The sequence below is a fragment of the Sardina pilchardus genome, chromosome 1, assembly GCF_963854185.1.
Source record: "Sardina pilchardus chromosome 1, fSarPil1.1, whole genome shotgun sequence".
In the NCBI taxonomy this organism is placed as follows: Eukaryota; Metazoa; Chordata; class Actinopteri; order Clupeiformes; family Clupeidae; genus Sardina; species Sardina pilchardus.
The window spans coordinates 18,887,720-18,909,168 of NC_084994.1; the positions used below are offsets into that span (position 1 = coordinate 18,887,720).

Sequence of the window (21,449 nt, forward strand, 5' to 3'; positions counted from 1 at the left end):
ACCTAACCTCCAGGAAACATCTGGCTATGAGGATGGCCCCCCCTCCACGTCTTTGTAAGTGTTACTATTTTTCTTTTCATAGTAGAATTCTTGAAAGTCTGTTGCCTTAGTTTATTATTGCTACTATCATCATCATCATTATTATTACTATTATTATTGTTATTATTATTATTAATAATAATATTGTAATAGTAGTAATAGTAGTAGTAGTAGTAGTAGTAGTAGTAGTAGTATTTGTGTGCTGCTACTAGTTTTTCTAAAATTGTTATATGTGATGATACATGATGATGGAGGAAAGAATAACACTAGCCACCTGTGTACTTTTGTGAACTGGGTCGGGACCAAGCAATGCTAAGAAGCCTTCACTGCAGAACAGTGCAATGCCAGCTCCACTGCTGTTGGAGTCAGAAAGGATGTTTAATGTTAACAAGAGGCGAGGAGTAGGGGCAATTTGACAAATATGTATTTATTGTTTTGATTTATTTCCAGGGGGATATACTGTATACACTGTGTATATTGCGCAATGTGTAGTGGCACAATGTACTGTAGGCAGACCATTTAAAATAAACAAGGGACAATTGTGACTGCAACACATGCGCTCCCTCTCTCCCTATCTCACACATTGTCTACTGGAGGACGTCCTCTACAGCCTCTGTTCATTTATCTCTCTTTTGTTTTTGAGACCTTGCAATACCGCTCTTGTGTATGATTCTCTTCCTCTACAAGGATCTGAGTGTGTATACCACTAAACACTTTCTATGTTGCTATACTGATGCATGCTTGTTCAGACAGCACCTCACTGGTCACACACACACACACACACACACACACACACACACACACGCACGCGCACACACACACACACACACACACACACACACACACACACACACTAACACACAGGCGCGCCCACACACACACACACACTACACACACATTCCCTGTTCCTCTCTCCCTGTACTCCTACACCCACTCAGATGTGTTCAGGAATCCCCCTTCTGGATTCAACAGTGAAGCCGTGATGTAAAAGGCAATTACTGTAATATATAAAGCATGTGAACAAATTAATGTGTAGAAGTGAGTGTGACTCATCAGGGTTTGTGCTCTTGTTACGGGAATGATTACTATCCTGTCATGGTAACAGGGCATGTGATGTTGTCACTAAATTATGCTGATAGTCTACTTGTTTGTGGAACATGCCGTGTAGTGGAAACTGATGAACACAACACTCTTTGAGGTAGACATAGAAAAACTAGTTTGGTAGTGAAAGGTTTTTGCATATGACATCACTCTATGTCTGTGGACCTCTACTGAAAGATGTATTCAAATTCCAGGCATGTCCAGGAAACATGAATGTACGATCAGGTCACTTAGACACAATACCACGTCTAGTTTGCAACTGCCTTAGAACCATGCCACCGATTCTCTCTCTCTCTCTCTCTCTCTCTCTCTCTCTCTCTCTCTCTCTCTCTCTCTCTCACACACACAGAGACAGACACACAGCTATTGGCATGGCTCTCCTCCCTCTTATATTCAGTGAAATAGAAGCAGCATTGACAAAATGCATTCTATAAAATACTGCTGTCAAATGTGGAACCAGCAGCTACCACTTCCGCTGTTTACCACTAAGACTAGTCATTCTCATAAACACACAGAGTTGCTTCATAGGCACCATAACACAACACTGTGGTTATTCAAATGAGGCCATTTGCATGTATGTCTGTCTATGGGGACGTCAAGTCGATTTGTATTTCTATAGCACATGTACAGACAGCTGAGCCACACCAAATACTTCACAGTTAAGTGCTCAACGTTGATTGGCCGGAATTCCCACAGATCCTGCCCAAAGACCTGAGGTGATTCATTCAACTACTCACGTGACTTTTGCACCTAATATCCCAGTTGACGAGGTGCAAATGTGAGAGCAGAAAATACAAGAGACTCGTAGCTGCAGATTCAAGCAGTTGTGTTACGTGAGTTGTGTGCATGTAAAAAAAAAGAGAATAGTCCACAGTTTCCCCCTTTTAAACGTAGGCCTACAGAAACTTTTCATTTGTGAAGTGTAGCATGGAATTTGTGTACCTGCAATAAGAAATCTGTGAACTTGCAACCTCTGTGTTGTATTTGCAAGGCAGAAGAAAAGAAATAAGTGACTTCAAATTCCATGTCACAAGTGCACAACTCATTTTCACGAGCACACACGACTTTTGCACCTGATTTACTGTGGGGAAGGTAGCAAAACCATGGGAGTAGGGAACTTTTCGTCTGTAAAGTGTAGCATGATATTTGTGTACCTGTAATTAGAAATCTGTGTAACCTCTGTGTTGTATTTGCAAGGCAGAAAAAAAAATCTGCGACTTCAAATTCTATGACACAAGTGCACAACTCATTTTCACCAGAACACAAGACTTTTGCACCTGATTTAACTCCATAATAAGAGTTCATCCACATCACAGGCTATGGGTGCCTCTCATTTGGGCTTTTATCCTCCCTCGCTCCTCTGGCCTCGATCCTCACTGATCAACATAAAGAATAATGGGGCGAAAACAGAGTGCTGCGTTTTCAATTTTGCACATGTGTGCTTACACACCTGGTGGATGTGATCATTCAATTTGTTCATTAGTGTGGTCATTGGCAAGCCAAGGCTTTGTAATGAGAAGGAAGTACCTAACAATCTTTATCTGTGTCTAAGGTGTGCAATGCAGGGCATCAAGTCGAATGGGCCTAATGTCGTTGCTCGGCAGTTCAGTAAATGGAGGGAGTGGGGGTTACGGTTGCCCAATGCCCATAGCTGCCACAACTGCTAAGGGGGCCCACCTTTGGCCAAATGGGGGGGGGGGGGGGGGTGCTTCTAAAGATGCCTCTGGTCTGAGTGTGCTCACAATGGGAGCTCATCTGTCATGACCTATTAATATTATTGAATATAACTAACAGAAATACTTGCCCAAAGATGGTACCAAGAGGCCAGCTGAGTGGACAGAAGGGTGTTCATAAGGAGCAGACACATCATTGGTTTATACTGTGTACCAGTGGCGCCTGCAGGCGTACGTCCGTACGCACTGTGCGTACCATGAGACTACTCATCAGGAGAGAAGATTACACTTGTGAGTGTATTCACATCAAATTGTCCTACCATAACTTCCCAACTATGCACAGTATCCCATTAGCTGCATGCGGCATGCCATCAGGCTATTTACAATTAATCACTAACTCAATACTCATTATGGATATTGCACGTTCTTTTAAACAACGAAAAGGAAAAGCCCCTGCTGCAGGCGCCCCTGCTGTGTACCTCTGGAGTTTTACATTTACAGTCTTGTCATTGTTGGGCATTTTGTTGGAAGGTTTGCTACTGTAAGGCAACTAAGCCAATGCCATCAATATATGTTCCAGGGCCTGTATTCACAAAGAATTTTAGGGCTAAAAGTAGCTCCTAACTGGCGAATTTAGGAGAAACTCCTAAAAATAATGGGCGTGTCACTCCTAACTTTAGGACTCCTAATTTTTCTCACTAAAAGTAATTCACAAAGCATTTTAAGCCTAAAAGTAGCTCCTAAGTCTAGGACAGCTTAAAAGAAGTCGAGGGGACTCCTAACTCAGTGAGACCTATTCACAAACCGCTTTTAGTGGCATTTCACTTCGCGATGTAGTGAAATGACCGTGCGGTTACAGGAGCTGTCATGCGAGGGAATCATTGTGCATTGCAACTAAGAGATGCAATAACACCAAAAAACACCACTGCATGTAAACTAAATGTAACGTGTCGTTGTAGGGCTAAATTAAATTAAATTGTTTATCGTCTTCGCGAATGTAGGCTACGTGCTTTCATACAGATTCATTTAAACCATGTTGCAAATATAGGCTACTGCTCCAGTCCGTGTTTCATTATGCTCCTAGGCTATTTGCTTTAGCCTACTCTTTATTAATTTAGGCTATACCCATTTATTCATCATCTCCCATCCTTCACAGTCCGACATAGCGCACGCATTCTCACCAGCTAAGACCTGACACCTGTCACTCAACTCGTCATCGTAGGGGAGGTTTTTGCCATCATTCCCGCATTATAATCACCAGCCAATCAAGGTGGTCACTTTCATCAAGCTCGTGCATGAGTAATGACGTCAACCATAGCAACGAAGACTCACTTTTAGTTTAGGAGTGGGCGTTTCTCCTTACTAAAAGTAGGTCTGAAAGGCTTTGTGAATAACTTTTAAGGGAAAACTCCTAACTAAAATCTTCTAGCGCAATTTAGGAGTACTCTTAGTGGTAAGATAAAATGCTTACGGGCTAATACGGGCCCTGAGCTTTATAAGTATGATAACGTCATATCTCTTTTCAGCATGGACTGTGCTCTTCTTTGCACTGGGTCATCTTGGCTTTGCAACTGCTGATGGTAAGTACAATTACAATTTTATAAATCACATCAGTGCTATATGCCAGTCATTTCTTTAGTGTAATGAATTATGTTATATGCAATATTGCTGTATCCTTTCATGTACACCATAAGCTATATTATTTTTCTAATATTCTACATTCTACACAGGCAGGCAGACAGGCTGTGGCAGAGAATTTCTAGGGGTTTGGGTATTACACGTTGCCACTGTTTCCACCAATGACATGTTTCACTGCATCATCAACCATGTTGTGTGATTGAAAGTTGTGTCGTACCATGGTGGTTCAGCAATTGCCAAGCATGAACTTCCTTGAATGTGGGTACTCTGTTGAAGTTTAAAATTATTGAATCTGCCTAGAGCCACTTGGATCTGCCATAACCAATCGCAAACGTTTGGTCGTGACGTATGTCATGCCCAAGCTAGCGCACAACCTCAACGTACTCCCTCTTTTCGCCAATTGGACCTGCACATTTTTGGCTTGAGAACATGCTCTTGTAGATGAGCTGGATAAGCGGGCTAATAAACGTAATTTCAGTTAGCGATGCTAACGTTATCTAGCTAATGTTAGCACGTTATTCAGTCAGTGGATGTGTAACGCTACTACCAAAATACACCCAATAAGTTACATTACATGGCTATAATATGAAGCTACCCTAAATGAGTTAATAAGATGTTGTTTGCCATGATTATTACCATCAGTTACGTGTGTTGGGCACATTAGCTGATAAACCTCAGCTGCACCAAGAAGCATTTTGTTACTTGTCTGCTAACATTACCTACAGTTGTTATGCTAATTTCAGTTTGTTGTAAAAGTTTGTTTTGTTTCTGTTTGGCGGTTCATACCCAGAGAACGCAGAACTGTGTTTTTTATGAGTCTGTCTTTGTGTAGATTTAACATGAACAGTAATTGTAAGTTAATGTTAACTTAGCTTAGCTAATATAGCTGGCATGCTTGAGGCTGAATGAAATTGTCAGGCAGAAAATTCATAAATATCACAAAGGGTATGTCTCTGGGTGGACTTTTAAAATCAGTCTTGATTTATTTTTCAAAAGAAGTTAAAAACAGATACATACCTTCTGAAATCGTCTGATTTCCATTGCATTTGTTGGCAGCAGCTGCTGGACTGGACGGTTGAAAGAATATGTCTACCGATTTTTTTCTTCAACCTCTCAAATAACTATGCAGCTGTGTTAGTCACCCAGGTGCTTGGTAGTGTGGTCCACATCAGGTGGGGAGAGACCACAGTCCTAAATGGTCAACCCAGCAGCGCTGTACTATCAACCCAACAAGCTGGGTTACAAAAATGACCCAATATGAGTTAAAACAACCCAATAAAAATGACCCAGCGGTTGGGTTGAAAAAATAACCCAGCATTTTTTAGAGTGCGTTCTCTCCATGCACCACTTTCTCTTTTCCACCTGACATTTACCCCTGGCTGATTGACTCCTCATTGAAGAAAACATTTTGATTAACTTAATTACTCTGAGAAGTGAACATTATTTTAACATTACTAACATTTTAAATCCATATTTTAAACATTAGGAATTTACATTTTAATTGAAATCAAAGAAAACAAAAACATGAACTTACACCCAAAATTTCATTAGGCTACATGTGAATGAGTGTGTGCTTGCTTTTGTGTATGTGTGCTTTTTTGTCTGTGAGTTGGATGGAGTAGGAGATGGAAACACATTGACAAGCGTGATTTATTTTTGCGGAGAGAATATAGGTCATATTTTGAACCGCATCTACTGTAGTTCTACATGAATTATGATCATTAATCTCTCTAGACCCCTGTGAGCAATATACCAACATCTCTGGCCCATGGAGGAACCGTGGCTTCTTGCCGACTCCCTCTCAACTCCAGCTGAAGGACGACTCGGACCTGCAGGAAGGCTGGTACCGCTTCATCGGTGTAGGGGGTGACATCCTGGATTGTCCCTGCTTATCAATCCCATCTTTGGCAGAGGAGCGCCTAGGATCCTGTAACTCCGGACCACCTGACACATGCTTTATAACCTGCCATAGGATGTTCTCTTTTCTGGGTGTTAAGAAGATAGATCTGTGTGCAGGAACAGACGAGAAAGGAAGTGTGGATGTTAAAAATTGTGGAGGGAAAGGATATTTTGTGCATAAGCTCAAACCCTCCAACAGCAGTCAGATATACACCACACGTAAGATAATCAAATTCATAACAAGACAATTTGTGATGCATATAACCCATGTCAACAAAAAAACTAATTGATATTTGAATTAAGCATTAAACAGTCAGCTAATCACACTACAACTGCCATTTCAGACCTGCATCCTCCCTATATTTTCTGGCTCTAAAAATGATTACTGTGCCTCTAGGCCATTTTAGATGTGAAGATTCTGAAGACTCTTGTGGCGAGTTTGCCCAATGTGGTACACTGTTTGGAGACTGTGAGTGCAAGCCTGGATATGAGATGCCCAAAGGACTTCTACCAACAGGAGACACGTACGGATGCACAGGTGGGGGAGAGAGAGAGTAAGCCAAACGAGAATTAGAAAAATTATTTCAGATTTCACAATTAGACACACTAGGAGCACAGCAACACGTGGAAATGAGCTTACGCCTGCCTATGCCTTTTTTTATGTCGTACACACGTTTCATAAATGAGGGCCATTGTTTGCAATATCATATATATATACATGGAACTATAATATTCTCATTCAGGCGAAACACTGCTTCTTGAGATTTGAGGAATAACACCATGAATTTCCAGGTGCTGCATGCAAATCACTCCGTCCAAGCTCTGTCTACTGCTTCTTCAGCTGTCAGCAGCACTAGTTGAACCCTGGAAATATTGTAAACAAAGTAGGCCTAGCCTAATTGTCATAATTATTATCTACTGTATGGTTGGGCTGTTCAGTTTCCCCCAGGTGTCTAGGTTTCAAAGTGATATTGAAGTTTCTGTTTCTCCTTGGGCCTTTTCAAGTTTAAGATGATTAGAACTTAGCAATCAACTTGCAACTTGAAGGTGGCAGTTTTGAGCACATGAGTACAGCATGCTAATAATTTTAACCGGATGTAATAGTCATTTTGCATCAATAGTCCTTGCTTGCATAATTGTAAATGTTTGGATTGAGTGTGAGGAAGGGTGTGTCCATTTCCAAGTTATTATTCATTATTAATTAATTTATTTATTTTCGGAGATTGTAGTTGCATTGTGATTTTTTTCTTTTTTCAATCTGTTGCAATTTTCACAGGTGTATCGATTTTTGGCCGATTCTCAGTGCATTCCTTCATTATGTTGTATCATACAAAAGTCACAAGGGTTTAAACTGTAAACTGAAATGTACTTACATGTGAGGAAAATATATACCTGTATTTCATGGCAATGGAAAATGTGTGTGTGTGTGTGTGTGTGTGTGTGTGTGTGTCCGTTTGTCCGTCAGACACTGATGAATGTGCGCTTGCTGGCCCTTGTGGAGTTGGCGTAGACTGTCTGAACTTGCCGGGGTCGTACCACTGTGACTGTGTCGGTGGCTACCTCCTTCATCTCTTTCCCAATAACACCCTCACGTGCACAGGTAGGCGTAGTGTGTGATAGAGAGAGAGAGAGAGAGAGAGAGAGAGAGAGGGAGAGGGAGGGAGACAGATCACTTAATTTATTTTTTTAAAAATCAGCTTCAAAATATCTTGTGCGTCTTATGGGGTGTGTGTGTGTGTGTGTTTGTTCATTTGTTTGTTTGTTGTAAGATCAACAAGAGGTGGAAACAAACTGCAAGGTAAGGGCATGTCTTTAAATTCCACAGAATGACGGACCACCATTACTGATTTCATACGATAAGTGGTGTGACAGAGAAAAATATGTCTTTATATTTCTTGTTCTCTCATCCTATGTAGTTTGACTGTATGACGTATTAGGGCCACATGTGACATGTCGAGATTAAAGTCAATATGATATTGCAACTTTATCCTCTATATGAATGTCGACTTTATTCTCGTCGTGGTATTTTTTTTCCTACATGTGTGGCCCTAATACTTGTTGTAATGACACAGTGAGATATCATGTCTTCATTTTGTGTTTGACATACTGTATAGGCTGAGCTGTCTGAGTGCATCATCGATTATCTGACTGGGATGATCAACAGCAGTATAGAGCAAAACCTGCCCTTAAGTGTAAGTAATGACTGCCTATTGGTAGGGGTTTCACAACTGCTGATTTGTACTAGTTTTAAGTTTCCATTTGTAGCCACATACATTTCATACTCTAATAATTAACCTGCACTTGTCCTGTCATGTTTGACAGGTTGTTGTCCCTATCCTGGTGAAACTACTGGCATCTCTGTACGATCTGTCCAAAGACACAGCGGTGAAAACAAACACACTCATCCGACACGCCAACAGTGTGCTCAGGAGCTCTGAAGACGTAATGGCCATTTTGATGTCTCCCGATGCAAAGACGAGGAGTCATTTAAGCATCACCACATCATCAGCAGGTGTGTAGACAATTAGGGTGTGTATGTACAGTGGGAAGAACATGTATTTGATACCATGATAAAGTTGCCTAAAAAGAGGAATATAAAATCATCATTGGACAATTGATCTTATTGCCTAAAAAAAAAAGAGTAAAAATCAAACCGCTAAGGAAATTCCGGTAACACTTTACAGGGCTGTACGCTTAGCTTTTTCACTAGGAGCATAGGTGCTCCTAAATGAAAAAATTTAGGAGCACTATGAAATTTCCTTGAAAACCTTATTGCCTTAAGCAGGATACAGATCATTCAGAGCAGTGGCAATCCTAGTCTCTGCTCAAACCCTGCACACACACAGAAAATGGGTTGTCTGGTTTCTATTTCATATTTTGAATTCAGGATTTGTATACATTTTGTTAACAATTCATAGCATTAAAGGTTCTGCATAATTACTTATAGCTTAAAATTCAAAGTAATTTGAATACTTCATATTGATTACACTAACACTTGTCTTTAATGATATTACAGGGGTGGTGTGTAGGTCTAATTGAGTGCCTGTCACTTTAAGCAGTACCGTAGCCTACGTGGACATAATTAGATTTCATTCGGTTTTAGGAAAATATAAACGCATAGTTCAAGGATAGCCTACATGTTTTCATTCAATACATGAATGTTATATATTCAAAAATTCAAAATACTTTCAACGGGAAAGACATATTTCCGGTGTAATAGAAAAGATGAGTGTCCAGCAATGTGAACTTCTATGATTTAGGTAGCCACCGTAGCATGGCATTATCAGTTGTCCGTTCACTTTTTTCTTGGTCATCTTTAGTTGGCTGGGTGCTTAACTTACTCTACCATGACTTGTCTTGGAGTTTGGTAGCCTTTATATGTTATAGGCTATCCAATGAGTGACAATCAGTGCTGAAAATAAAACGTTACGGTATTCTCCTCCTGATAACGTTAGTGGAATGGATTTAATGTGAATGTAGCCATAAAAAGACGCAGAGTGGCTATATGATACAGCGCATATTTGCGATGAATATGTTCCGCCTTTTTAAAGCAGATGTAGCCTACACCGAACCGTGGTTATACATCATTTAGACAACTGAATCAGGATACCATCTTTGTTTCATAGAAGTCTACCAGGCCTATGTCAAATGCAGGCTTGGGTGAAGCTGGGAGGAATTTAACGCACGGTTTCCACACCATGTTTAGCTATATCAACCGTGATAATAATAGCCTATTTGAAATGAACACGGTAATTGTTACAGTCAACATTATTTATCATTTATAGCATTTTTACCGTTTCACGGTACTAATTACGAACAGATTGAAGAAAAAAGAAGACTGGATTTGGAGTGACATTTCTTGCGAGGTTGATGCTGAAAGCATGAGTGTCTAGCCAGGTGCGTAAGAGTTGTCAACTCTGAAATTAGATGCGCGAAAATTGTACTATACTTTCATCCACTTGGTGTGGATTCATTTTAGGAGCAAAATGCGAATGAAAGGGTTGAAATCAGTACTCGCACGTGTGCGAGCATTTTAAATTTTATATTCGCACTAATATATATTTACGCGCAAATGCGACGACCTGCTCGCAGTGTACAGCCCTGCTTTACATTACGGCTCGCTAATAAGGTGGTAATTGTATGGTAATTTCTATGTAATTTCATGGTAACAATCCCTTGTTACCACTTATTACAAGTAATTTCCATGCAGTTTCTAGTGCAATTACTCTGCAGTTTCTAGGTAATAGCAATGCAAATAGCATTAATTAAGGTGGTAATTTCTATGGTATTTTTATGTAATTTCATGGTAATAATATTTTGTAGCCCCTTATTACTAGTAATTTCTATGCAATTTCCAGTGCAATTACTCTGCAGTTTCTAAGTAACAGTGATGCAAACAGCTTTCATTTTAAGTTTAATAAAATGGTAATGATTTAAAATGAATCTAGTTCTTGAAATGATAGTCCAGGATTTACTGATTGTTTTTGTTTAATTACCTGAAAAACAAGGAGGTAATTTCCAGGAAAATACACAGCATCAGGGCCGTAAAATACACTATCACTTATTTCCACTAACACTAAAAATTTCATAAGGATAATTGATGGGTTTATCAACACATCTAGATAGTTAAATAGGAAGAGGCAATAGTGCATTTTACAGCTCTGATACCATATAGTTTCCATAAAATTACTTCACTTGTTCCAGTTTAGTTACAGGCACATAATATCTTCTTTACCAGCTTACTACGACAATGACTTGGTTTGTCTCTTTCTTAGTAGGCTAATAACTAAGTAATTGGGTGGAAATAAGTGATAATGTATTTTACGGCCCTGACGCTGTGTATTTTCCTGGAAATTACCTCCTTGTTTGTCATGTAATTAAACAAAAACAATAAGTAAAGTTTCAAATAATTACCATTTTATTATACTTAAAATGAAAGCTGTTTGCATCGCTATTACCTAAAACTGCAGAGTTATTGCACTGGAAACTGCATGGAAATAACTTGTAATAAGTGGCTACAAAGGATTAAAGGATAAAATGATATCAAAATACCATAGAAATTACCACCTTAATTAATGCTGTTTGCATTGCTATTACCTAGAAACAGCAGAGTAATTGCACTAGAAACTGCATAGAAATTACTGGTAATAAGTGGTAACAAGTGGTAACAAGGGATTGTTACCATGAAATTACATATAAATTACCATACAATTACCACCTTATTAGCGAGCCGTAATGTAAAGTGTTACCGAAATTCCCATATGAGCAGGAGGATTTTTAAAGGCCAGCTATTTAATGGATTTAGGATATTATGCATCCTGATAAAGATCCCTTGGCCTTTGGAATTAAAATAGCCCCACATCATCACATACTGTACCCTTCACCATACCTAGAGATTGGCTTGGTGTTTTTTCCAGTAGGCTTATTGGTTGGGTATGCTGCAACATTCAGACTTTCTTTCACTGGAACTAAGGGACCAAGCCCAGCTCTGGCATGGCCCCTTCCTGTTCCACCTTCCTGTTCCAACATGACTGTGCACCAGTGCACAAAGCAAGGTCCATAAAGACATGGATAACAGAGTTTGTTGGGGATGAACTTGACTGGCCTGCACATAATCCTGACCTCAACCCAGTAGAACACCTTTGGGTTGAATTAGAGTCTGAGAGCCAATCTCCTTGTCCAACATCAGTGTGTGACGTTACAAATGCGTTTATGAAAGAATGGTCAAAAATACCCATAAACACTCCAAAACTTTGTGGAAAGCCCTCCCAGAAGAGTTGAAGCTGTTACAGCTGCCATGGGTTAACTGACGTCATATTAAACCCTATGGATTAAGAATAGGATGTGACTGAAGTTCATATGTGAGTCAAGGCAGGTGTGCGAACACTTTTGGCAATATAGTGTATGTAAATTACAGGCATTCCTAAATATCTTTGCAGAGCTGCAACAAATTACAATCGGACCAGATGCAAATCCAAGGCCTGGTGTCATTCAGATAAAGACAGATGACTCTCAACTGGATATCAACCTGTCCAAGAACAATGCAGGTTAGTGTGTTTGGTGATTAGCCATTTTCACATGATGTCAGCGGCAGGGTATCAGTTCGTCCGGTAGCAGTAATATGCAGTCATAACGTCATTTAACTTTACTCTCAAATCAAGGCAGCTACGAGAGCAATGATTGCAAACGATAACTGAACATAACGTTAGTCCTAACGTTAGGAGACCCCTGCTATACATAGCAGCAACTTCAGCTAGCTAACATTTTAGCACTTGTTAGCAAGTTGGCTGGATATTGGATATTCGGATACTCATTGAAAGACCGTTCCTTGTTTTGAATCTCTGTCGAATATCCAATATCAAACAATCTTGATATTCGGTGAAGCTAGTTGAAGTTGCTGCTCTATATTAAAAATTAGGCTACTGACTTTACTCTCAAATCAAGGCAGCTTCGTGACGGCAATGATCGCCAACGATAACAAGGAAAATGAAGATAATAAATACACGTGAAATAGTAATCTTACCACAAGAACTGTAACCGTATCACCATAGGTTTTGCTTACACCGGATATACTGATACCCAGCAAAGCTTCAAAACAGAAAGTGTCTGATGTTAGCGTTAAAAGGGTCTATTGCTACAGAAGCCAGAATAACCCACTGAACTATGCTAAGCAATGCTGTCAGTTGAACTGTTATTGCATACACCGGGAATAAATAGTAGTGCTTCTTATTAACGTATGTGAAGATGCCAACTCATCTTCTCTGTTTTAGGACAAAATTTCAATCATGCTTTTGGCACAGACACAATTGGAGTAATTATCTGCAGGTGTGGATAATGTGTTAATCGGGCCACACCTATTTTGGTGCCCTTCAAAAGGGCCAGCGTCTTGTTCTGTGGGAATCGCTGATGTGCAAGTTATTGTGTTGTCCATTTTTAAACATTTTTGATAAAGTAATAAAAGAAGATGTTTTTGACTGTTGTCTTTTTTAAAAAGCAAGATGATAGACTACTTTTTCAAAACATATTTCTCCAAGTCCGGTCACTTCTTGCATTGGCACTTCGTTCAAAAATGGAAGCAGACAGTTCAATTCAATTCAATTCAATTCAATTCAATTTTATTTATAGAGCGCCAAAACATTACACATGTCTCAAGGCGCTTCACAGAGCGTCAAACCTTCAAAGAGAGCCCATGAGCAACAGGGGCTAGGAAAAACTCCCTAGAATTGGAGATAATCAGCTGTATTGAAGAAAATGTTTAATTCAAGATTCAGAGTCTTCAAAATGCCTTCCACTGGCATGGCGGGCCCCGTTTACCCTGTTGGGACTTATTTTCCCGATAATGACCAGCGTTCTATACACTATCCATTACGTATCTATCCCTTTTGTAATGTTGATCTTGAAAAGGACAGTTGAGTAATGTATTTTTTTTTCAATACAATAATTCACAATTAAATAATTTAACTATTTAAACTACTACACTCTCAAAGTGTCAGTTATCATCAACTATGACTCCAACCAATTGTTTCACAACTGTTTCAAAAGAGAAGTCCCTACTACAATAGTTTACTATTTAATAATTTAACAATTTAAACTATCCAACTATTCAATTGTTCCTTTCCCTCGAGCAGACAAGGCATCTGCTGCACTCCTGGTCTTCACCAACATGGAGGAAGTCATCACAGCTGACTTCTTCACAAATATTAGTGATGCCATCACCACTATCATGTCCAAAGTGGTTTCTGTTACCCTGGGACCGACCACACTGCTGTCAAATCCATTAAACCTTACTCTCAAGCATACAAATGTGAGGCCTTCAAAGTCTGAAGTTAATTCATATTTATTAGTATTGTGATTAGTTGTAAGTATATGCAGTAGTAGTAGTAATTTAACATTAATATTTCTGCAAGCAGGATAACACTGGTTTGTGTGTGTGTATAATATATATATATATATATATATATATATATAGATAGATAGATATGTGTGTGTGTGTGTGTGTGTGTGTCTGTAAAGACAGTTACTTGTATATATATATATATATATATATATATATATGTTTAACCACACTTGCTGCCTTGCTCCCCAGTTAGATATTTTATAAGGAAGCAGTTTTTCCCAATTTGAAAAGAGCCACGGTCACAGTGCCTAACCGGTAAGTAAGATTTGTAATTGTGTATGTGTGTGTGTGTGTGTGTGTAGATTGTGCATCCTCGAGGAGAGCTCTCCTGTGTGTACTGGAATGGCGATGCCTGGGTGGTAGACGGCTGTGATGTCACCCAGACCAACACCACCCACACAGTCTGCACCTGTGGGCACCTGTCCACCTTCAGTCTGATGATGCAGGTGGAGGTTAGTGAGTGAGATCCAGACAAAACCTGAGAGAGGAGGATGGAGGAAAGATGCAGGAGTTGGAAAAATGTGTGTGTGTGTGTGTGTGTGTGTGTGTGTGCGTGTGTGTGTGTGTGTGTGTGTGTGTGTGTTTGTGAAACGGGGACATAAAAAAAAAAATCAGTTTGACTATCAATCTGATTGAAATACATACACCTTCAAAAAAAGAGGACATAGGTAGTTTTTCTGTTTTTTTCACACGCTTATGTTTTCATTCAAATGACGTGATCATGTTTCAACAAGAAAGAGTGAGTGAGTAGAAGCGAACTAATGCTAATTCACTAACATCACATTCAGATATTACTTGTACAGAGTGTTTTGTTCTAAAAATGTACACAATCTCTCTCCTCTCTGTTTCTCTCCTCTCTCTGTCTCTTCTCATCCGTAGAGGAACTGGCTAAAGATGGCTGCCATGCTCATTGGCCTGCTCTTCCTGATCCTGACCCTGGTGACCTTTGCCCTGTGTGCCCTGAACCCCAAAGTGACCAACCTGGCTCGCCTGAACCTCTGCATCAGCCTCTTCCAGGCCCACCTCCTATCACTGCTCGTCCAGGAGCTCATCCTCCACATCCTTCCTCACAAGGTGCTCAATACAATGTGTTGGTGTGGTTGTGGTTGTTGGTTAACTGGGTTTTTGCCCTCATCCTATCTAGCTTAAAGATGTCAGCATGTTTTAACCTTTTTTTCTGTAATACCTGTGGCACTGTGAAAATAATGCATTTTATTGCTTTATTGCAGAATGTCTCAATGGAGTTGTAGTTTCTTTTCCTTCCTTTTTGCAAGTCACTTCTGGCAACAGCCTTTGCCAAATGTTGATTGTATTTCACATTTCAACAGTTTACAGATGTCATCGGCCAACTTTGTTTACTTTTCACAGCTGTTACAGACGTTGCCACAAAGGATTATGGGTGAAAGGGAGCATGACGTGCGCATCGATGCTGCCTTAAAAAAAAATATTGTTATATTTCTCTTTTTTTTTGTTTCGAATCGCTCCCCAGTTAGATATCTTAAAAGGCAGAGCTAGCCAGTTTTTACCGTTTCAAAGAGAGCCAAATTGTGTATTGTGTATTGATCTTTGTTATTTAATTCCTCATGCTCTGACAGAAGTTGTGTAGAGATCTTTACTACTTAATACATCACCCTTTAAGAGGTGTTGTGTAGAGATCTTTACTAATTCATTATTAATGCTCTCACAGGTGTTGTGTAGAGTTCTCTCCGGCTTCCAGATTTTCTTCTACTTGAGTGGTCTCCTGTGGATGCACCTGGATATCCTGCTCCTCCTCCTGTCAATCATGATGCTTAAGAAGCTCCGGAAGCCCCATGGGGAGGGGCCAAGCTGTGGCCACTTGTCTTTGATTGGCTACGGGTTTCCACTACTAATAGTGGGTATGGTTGTCGGAGTGATGCCAGATGGATATGGCACTGAATGGTGAGCTGTGCAAGAAAGAAGGAATGACAAAGAAAATGAAAGAAAGAAAGAAAGAAAGAAAGAAGGATAGCCATAATAATATATCACATCAACTGGCAAAAGCAGTGTGAATCCTCAGTAAGTTATTTGACACATTCCCCTCCATGTGTAGGTGTGGTGTCCGGACACATGACGGCCTCTCCTGGAGTCTGCTGGGGCCGGCTTACTTCACCTTCACTGTGAGTGGGGAGCAGCTTGCTTCACACAGTTCAGAAAAGATTACTATGTGATCTCTTCACAAATATGTGGGCAGGGGCTGTGGCATTCTCTGCATTGTGGAAAATGTTATATTAGGTAGCTGAACTGTAACATTAGTTATCACAACTCCAATACGTGTGTTGTGTTTAATAACCACACAGTAAAATTAACAGTTGTGTAATTTACGTGTAATTCATGTTGAAGTAGATACAGTAGTCGTAGACCTATAAAGGCAAGACAGGACACAATAACAAACAAGTAATGTAAAGACATTTGGACATTGGGCATAGGACTGAGATTGGATGAGTGAGTATTTGTGCAAGACAGTAATCATTGTTTGGTTGCCCCCCCCCCCCCACACACACACACACACACACATTCCCACCCCCACCCCCACCCCCCTTTAGGACACAATAATAAACAAGTAATATGAAGACATTTTGGGCATTGGACTGAGATTTGATGAGTGAGTATTTGTGCAAGACAGTAATCATTGTTTGGTTGCCCCCCTCCCACCCCTCTTTTAGGTTAACCTGATTATGTTGCTCATCGTCTTCATCCGCCTCTGCTTGCTGCCTTCAAATGAGTCCTCTCTTAATGAGGAAATCAGGAATGTCAGGTAACCTGGAAAATAACACAGTGCTTGATACTGATGGCAATGCTTTGTTATTTGTCTGTTTTTGTCTTTAATTGTACAATTGATGATATGAAATTATTAATTGTCACAGGAGTATTGTATTGCGTGGATGGTGGCAATACCCAAAGCCCAGCTCTCTCTCTCTCACACACAAACACCCACATTCCCTCTCTCTCACACAAACACACACACACACACACACACACACACACACACACACACACACACTACCTGTCACACATTACCTCTCACACCCTCATACACACAGTCCCTCTCACATCCTGTCACACACACAAACACACACACACACACACACACACACACACACACACACACACACACACATTCTCTACCACACACTCACACATACAGTATACTGTACGCATTCCCTCTCACACATTTCTTCTGACACACTCTCCACAGATGCCAGGCCGCACGTGTGTTGGTCCAGTCTGTGGTCATCACGTCCCCCTGGGTCCTGGGATTCTTCCATATGGGCTATGGCAGTGTTCTGGACATCCTCTTCATCATCCTCAACTCACAGCAAGGAACCTTCATCTTCCTCATTCACTGTGTCTTCAATCCCGAGGTAAGCACACCAGCAAAGGCAAAGGCGCATCCTGGATGACTTTTGAGCCATTTTAATTATGACTGAGGCCTTGAGGCGAAGAACCATTTTAATCAATTTTTTTCACATTTTTAATAATATATATTTTGTATTTGGGCTGTGAACATTGTTCGATTCGTATCTAGATTTCATATCTGTGAACAATTCGATTCGTATCTAGATTTTTTCCAAAAGACTTGATTGACTGGATTGAAAGACTGAACAAACATTTTGATGAAAATAACTTTGCCAAATGCCTCTAAAGGAAATCACTCGGCCAGTCTATATTCATTCTTAGCTGCCGATATGGCTAAAAAATAATATCGCAATATTTTTAGTCAATTTCACAATATACGATATATATCTCGATATTTTGAAATTGAACTTCATGAATTCTAACTTTTACCCTGTGATGTTTTAGATAATTTCAGTATGATGCATCAGGCTAGGATTAATCATACCAGTCCAAACCCTGGAAATGATATCCACATTAAAACATTCTTGGTGGTTTCTATTTTAAATTTGTATGTAAAGGTAGGGGTGAAGGTACTTTTGAATCTTGCCAGTATACTGTAGCCTACTATGAATGTTTCTCATAGGGAAACGTGTGCATGCAAAAATTCCAACATACCTATGGTACATCAATTGGTTTATTTTAGCCTATGCAGAGAATGGCCTATTATTTGGCTTTATCATTCTCTCTTCTTCTTTCCCTGCCTTCTTTGAAAGGCCCTCAGATACACTCTTTTGGATAAACTACTAATTCACATCTCTTTTTGCATGGCTTCATGGCTTTAGAGAACTTTCCAAATAAATTAAGCTTGTTTTAATGTCTCTGATATGTCTCCATATGAATGATGATGGCTACTACATCTGATAGAACGATGGTGCGTGCTTCCTTAATTAGTCGTACGTTCGGTTGTTCGTTGATAAATAATAATAACTTTGCGTTTTCGTTAAGAGACAGTCAGATGCACTCATAGACAGTAGCCTAATCTGCCTCAATGTGCAAATCTCATTAATTAAAAAAAAATCAATCGGGAGAAAGTATAGACGAGCACAATAAACGCATGTGTGTAGAGTGAGATGTGCGCATTTGCGCTGTCGTTTTGAAAGAGTCAGACGTGCACTTAGATAAGACACAGTCCTTCTGCCAAAGACATCGTTGTAACTTTAATGTTTCGTTGTTTGTTTCGTATAGCCAAACTGCTTCCATCTATTAACCTAGCTTGTTGTTGAACAATGCTGGCCTACCCATAGATAGAAATGCTACCGCTGCTTGTTTTAAACTGAAAGTTCACTTCTTCTCGTCTGCTACACCTAGACGTCACACCCTCATCTGAATAGATTGTTCAGGATTGGTTGGTAAGTGTGTGATGTGCATTGTTCACGTTGTTACTCAGATGGAGGGTCAAGAGGGAAAGGGACACCGAACGGCAGTGTTACCGCCATAGACAGTGAAAGGTTGCCGGTTGCGAAAATTATGAAAATGGTGAAATACTCGATATTTGCGATATAACAAAAAAATTATCTCAGGTGCTGTAAACTGTGATATATATCGAGTATATTCGGTATATCGCCCAGCCCTACACCCTCGTTGGAGAAGGCTAGACGCTCTGTTGATGTGTGTTAGCAAATCAGTGTCGGTCTTGTGATTTTGAAAGTAACACAATTTGTAACGTTAGATTTCTGATTTGTCATTTTAAAATCGATTTATCAATCGGTTCATAGATCCATTACATAACTTAACCGTCAATTTGCAGCAACATGCTAATCAGGCAAAGTCACGCAACTTGCGTGTCAGTCAGTTGAGAACATAGATAATGATAATAAAAAGCTAACCTCTGTAGTTGTGCCCCTTGTCTATATTATTGTAAAAAAGAATGTTGTGTTCTTTTTTTCTTTTTTTCAGGTGCACTCACATTGGAAGAGATTGTTTAAAAAATTAGCATCCATATCAACCACACCATTAAACAACATGTAATGATCCTTTCTCTTCAACATATTGATTGTATATTGAGTCTACAATCAAATGCATACTATAGTGTGGAACATGGGGCATATGAAATTGCAATTTGCATTTGAAGCAGAGTTCTTATATACTTATTTAGTACTTCAGTCTGTTTTATGGTTTCAGTTTTTGTTGGTTTTAAAAGTACAAAGGAATGTATAGACCATCCTAAAAAACTAAAACTAACACTAAGTTTAGTTTCAGTTTCTGTATAATGTAGTTTTGTCTTTTTTGCAGAAAAAGTTACAATGAAGGAGTCAAATCTTATCTTTCATTAATACAAGGTCCTTTTCAGTAGTCCAGTGGATCTCGATAATTTAAATAGAACAGGAGAAAGTTAACGACCACAGTGCAGGGGTAAACTGACGATAAACTAAGCTGATTTTACCTTATAATTCAGTTTAGTTTTATACATTTTGCCTCATTCTTTTTTACTTTTTTGAAAACTGTTGTATTTTTTTATTATTATTTCAGTTAGCCAAATAATTATTTCATTGTTTCTGATAATTATTATGGACATGATTCATGATCATAATTGATATACTGCAATACCAGTATCACTGTAGTATGTTTATAGTAGGTGAGTGGTATTTAAATTGAGAAGGGTCAAGTTCATTCCTTGTTCAAGGGCACAATGGTAGAAGCTGGGAATTGAACCCACAACCTGTTTCGCTACTGCATGCTAGCCCAGCCATATCACCAAGGCTATTAAATAATATTTAATGATATAATTTATTTATTTCTGTTCAACATATATCAAATATGAAGGAGTCTATATAGAATGTTTTTAATAACGTCATGTACAAGTTGTAACCTTACTTTATAACAAAATAATATGGAATGTATATGAAATGCTTGTGTCAAAATGGCAAATGTTATCCTATTAAACAACAAATTTTGTTGTAATATTTTTGAAGGTTTGAATTGTATGTACATTGAGCATTATGAAGTTTATGAAAATATTGAGCGTACATGAGATGTATGGAGTTAAATACTGCAGCTGGTTGATGGGATACAGTAGCGCTTTTTTGGCATGGGCAAAGTGGGCAGCCACCTGGGACGGCACGAGTGCTCGCAAAAAAAAAAAAAAAAAAGAAGTTGGGAGTTTGTTTAGCTTTCACTTGCACCTATAACCAATCAGTTTTATAATGCTCATTTGCTCATTTTCACTCACTATGCTAACCTAACTTAGCGAGGGCGCTGCCGGACTCAACAATGCAATGCAATGCACAGAGCCATTAGCCTGGCACGCCCTCCCAGTGACGCAACGCCTTCAGGCTTTTGCTGCTGGTCTGGTCAAATGCTCATTGAGAAGGATTTCTAAGTTCCCGAAATCTGCGGAACTGCCCCCTTTGGTCGAGAACCAATCAACTTTGAGCAGCTCCAACGGCTCTGGGTAGAGGCGTGCTCAAGGCAGCGGAAAGAGTGTTGTTATTGGTTTAAACTCGGCAATCCGCTTTCTGACATCTACCAGTAGCAAACCGAGGCACTTAAAGGAGGCGGGTCAACCAGCGCTGGCAAGAAACCGTGTTAGCACAGGCTGTTGGTCAGACTAAAGTCTCGCAGAGCCTTTGAAAGTCGATGGTAATCAGGCTACAGAGCCATGCTTTTGCTCACTTACCTAACTTGTTCGACAGTTCGTCATATTCGACAGTGAATAACCCAGTCTTTTAGCCTGGCAAGCCAAACTATACATTAAATGTATAGTCTGGAGTCGGACCATTCACGGAGCTGAAGCCTGTGGGTGGGATGAACTGGTGTTTTTCCGCCTCTGCACGTAATAGGCCAGC

At 39.7% G+C, this 21,449-nt stretch overlaps 1 protein-coding gene across 2 annotated transcripts; it reads left to right on the forward strand.

Moving 5' to 3' along the window:
* On the forward strand, positions 1 to 20,553 carry LOC134083762 (adhesion G protein-coupled receptor E2-like). 2 transcript variants are annotated; one of them, XM_062539825.1, is made up of 18 exons: positions 1 to 54; positions 4,340 to 4,393; positions 4,544 to 4,709; positions 6,186 to 6,569; positions 6,748 to 6,888; positions 7,816 to 7,950; positions 8,120 to 8,148; positions 8,465 to 8,542; positions 8,673 to 8,862; positions 12,290 to 12,397; positions 13,979 to 14,154; positions 14,550 to 14,699; positions 15,127 to 15,321; positions 15,935 to 16,167; positions 16,319 to 16,385; positions 16,932 to 17,023; positions 17,465 to 17,630; positions 19,561 to 20,553. In XM_062539825.1, the coding sequence occupies exons 3-18, from the start codon at positions 4,670 to 4,672 to the stop codon at positions 19,630 to 19,632; spliced, it is 2,256 nt and encodes a 751-aa protein (XP_062395809.1). In that variant the 5' UTR covers positions 1 to 54; positions 4,340 to 4,393; positions 4,544 to 4,669; the 3' UTR covers positions 19,633 to 20,553. The 2 variants fall into 2 exon arrangements, with proteins under 2 accessions (XP_062395809.1, XP_062395808.1); XM_062539824.1 differs by lacking the exon at positions 4,544 to 4,709 and having other exon boundaries at positions 6 to 54.
* The last annotated feature ends 896 nt before the right edge of the window (positions 20,554 to 21,449 follow it).

Coding starts and splice junctions, on each gene's coding strand:
- LOC134083762 (XM_062539824.1), top strand. CDS start 27: ATGAGGATGGCCCCCCCTCCACGTCTTT. Junction 6,570..6,747: donor CAGTCAGATATACACCACAC/GTAAGATAATCA, acceptor CTGTGCCTCTAG/GCCATTTTAGATGTGAAGAT. Junction 8,543..8,672: donor AGCAAAACCTGCCCTTAAGT/GTAAGTAATGAC, acceptor CATGTTTGACAG/GTTGTTGTCCCTATCCTGGT.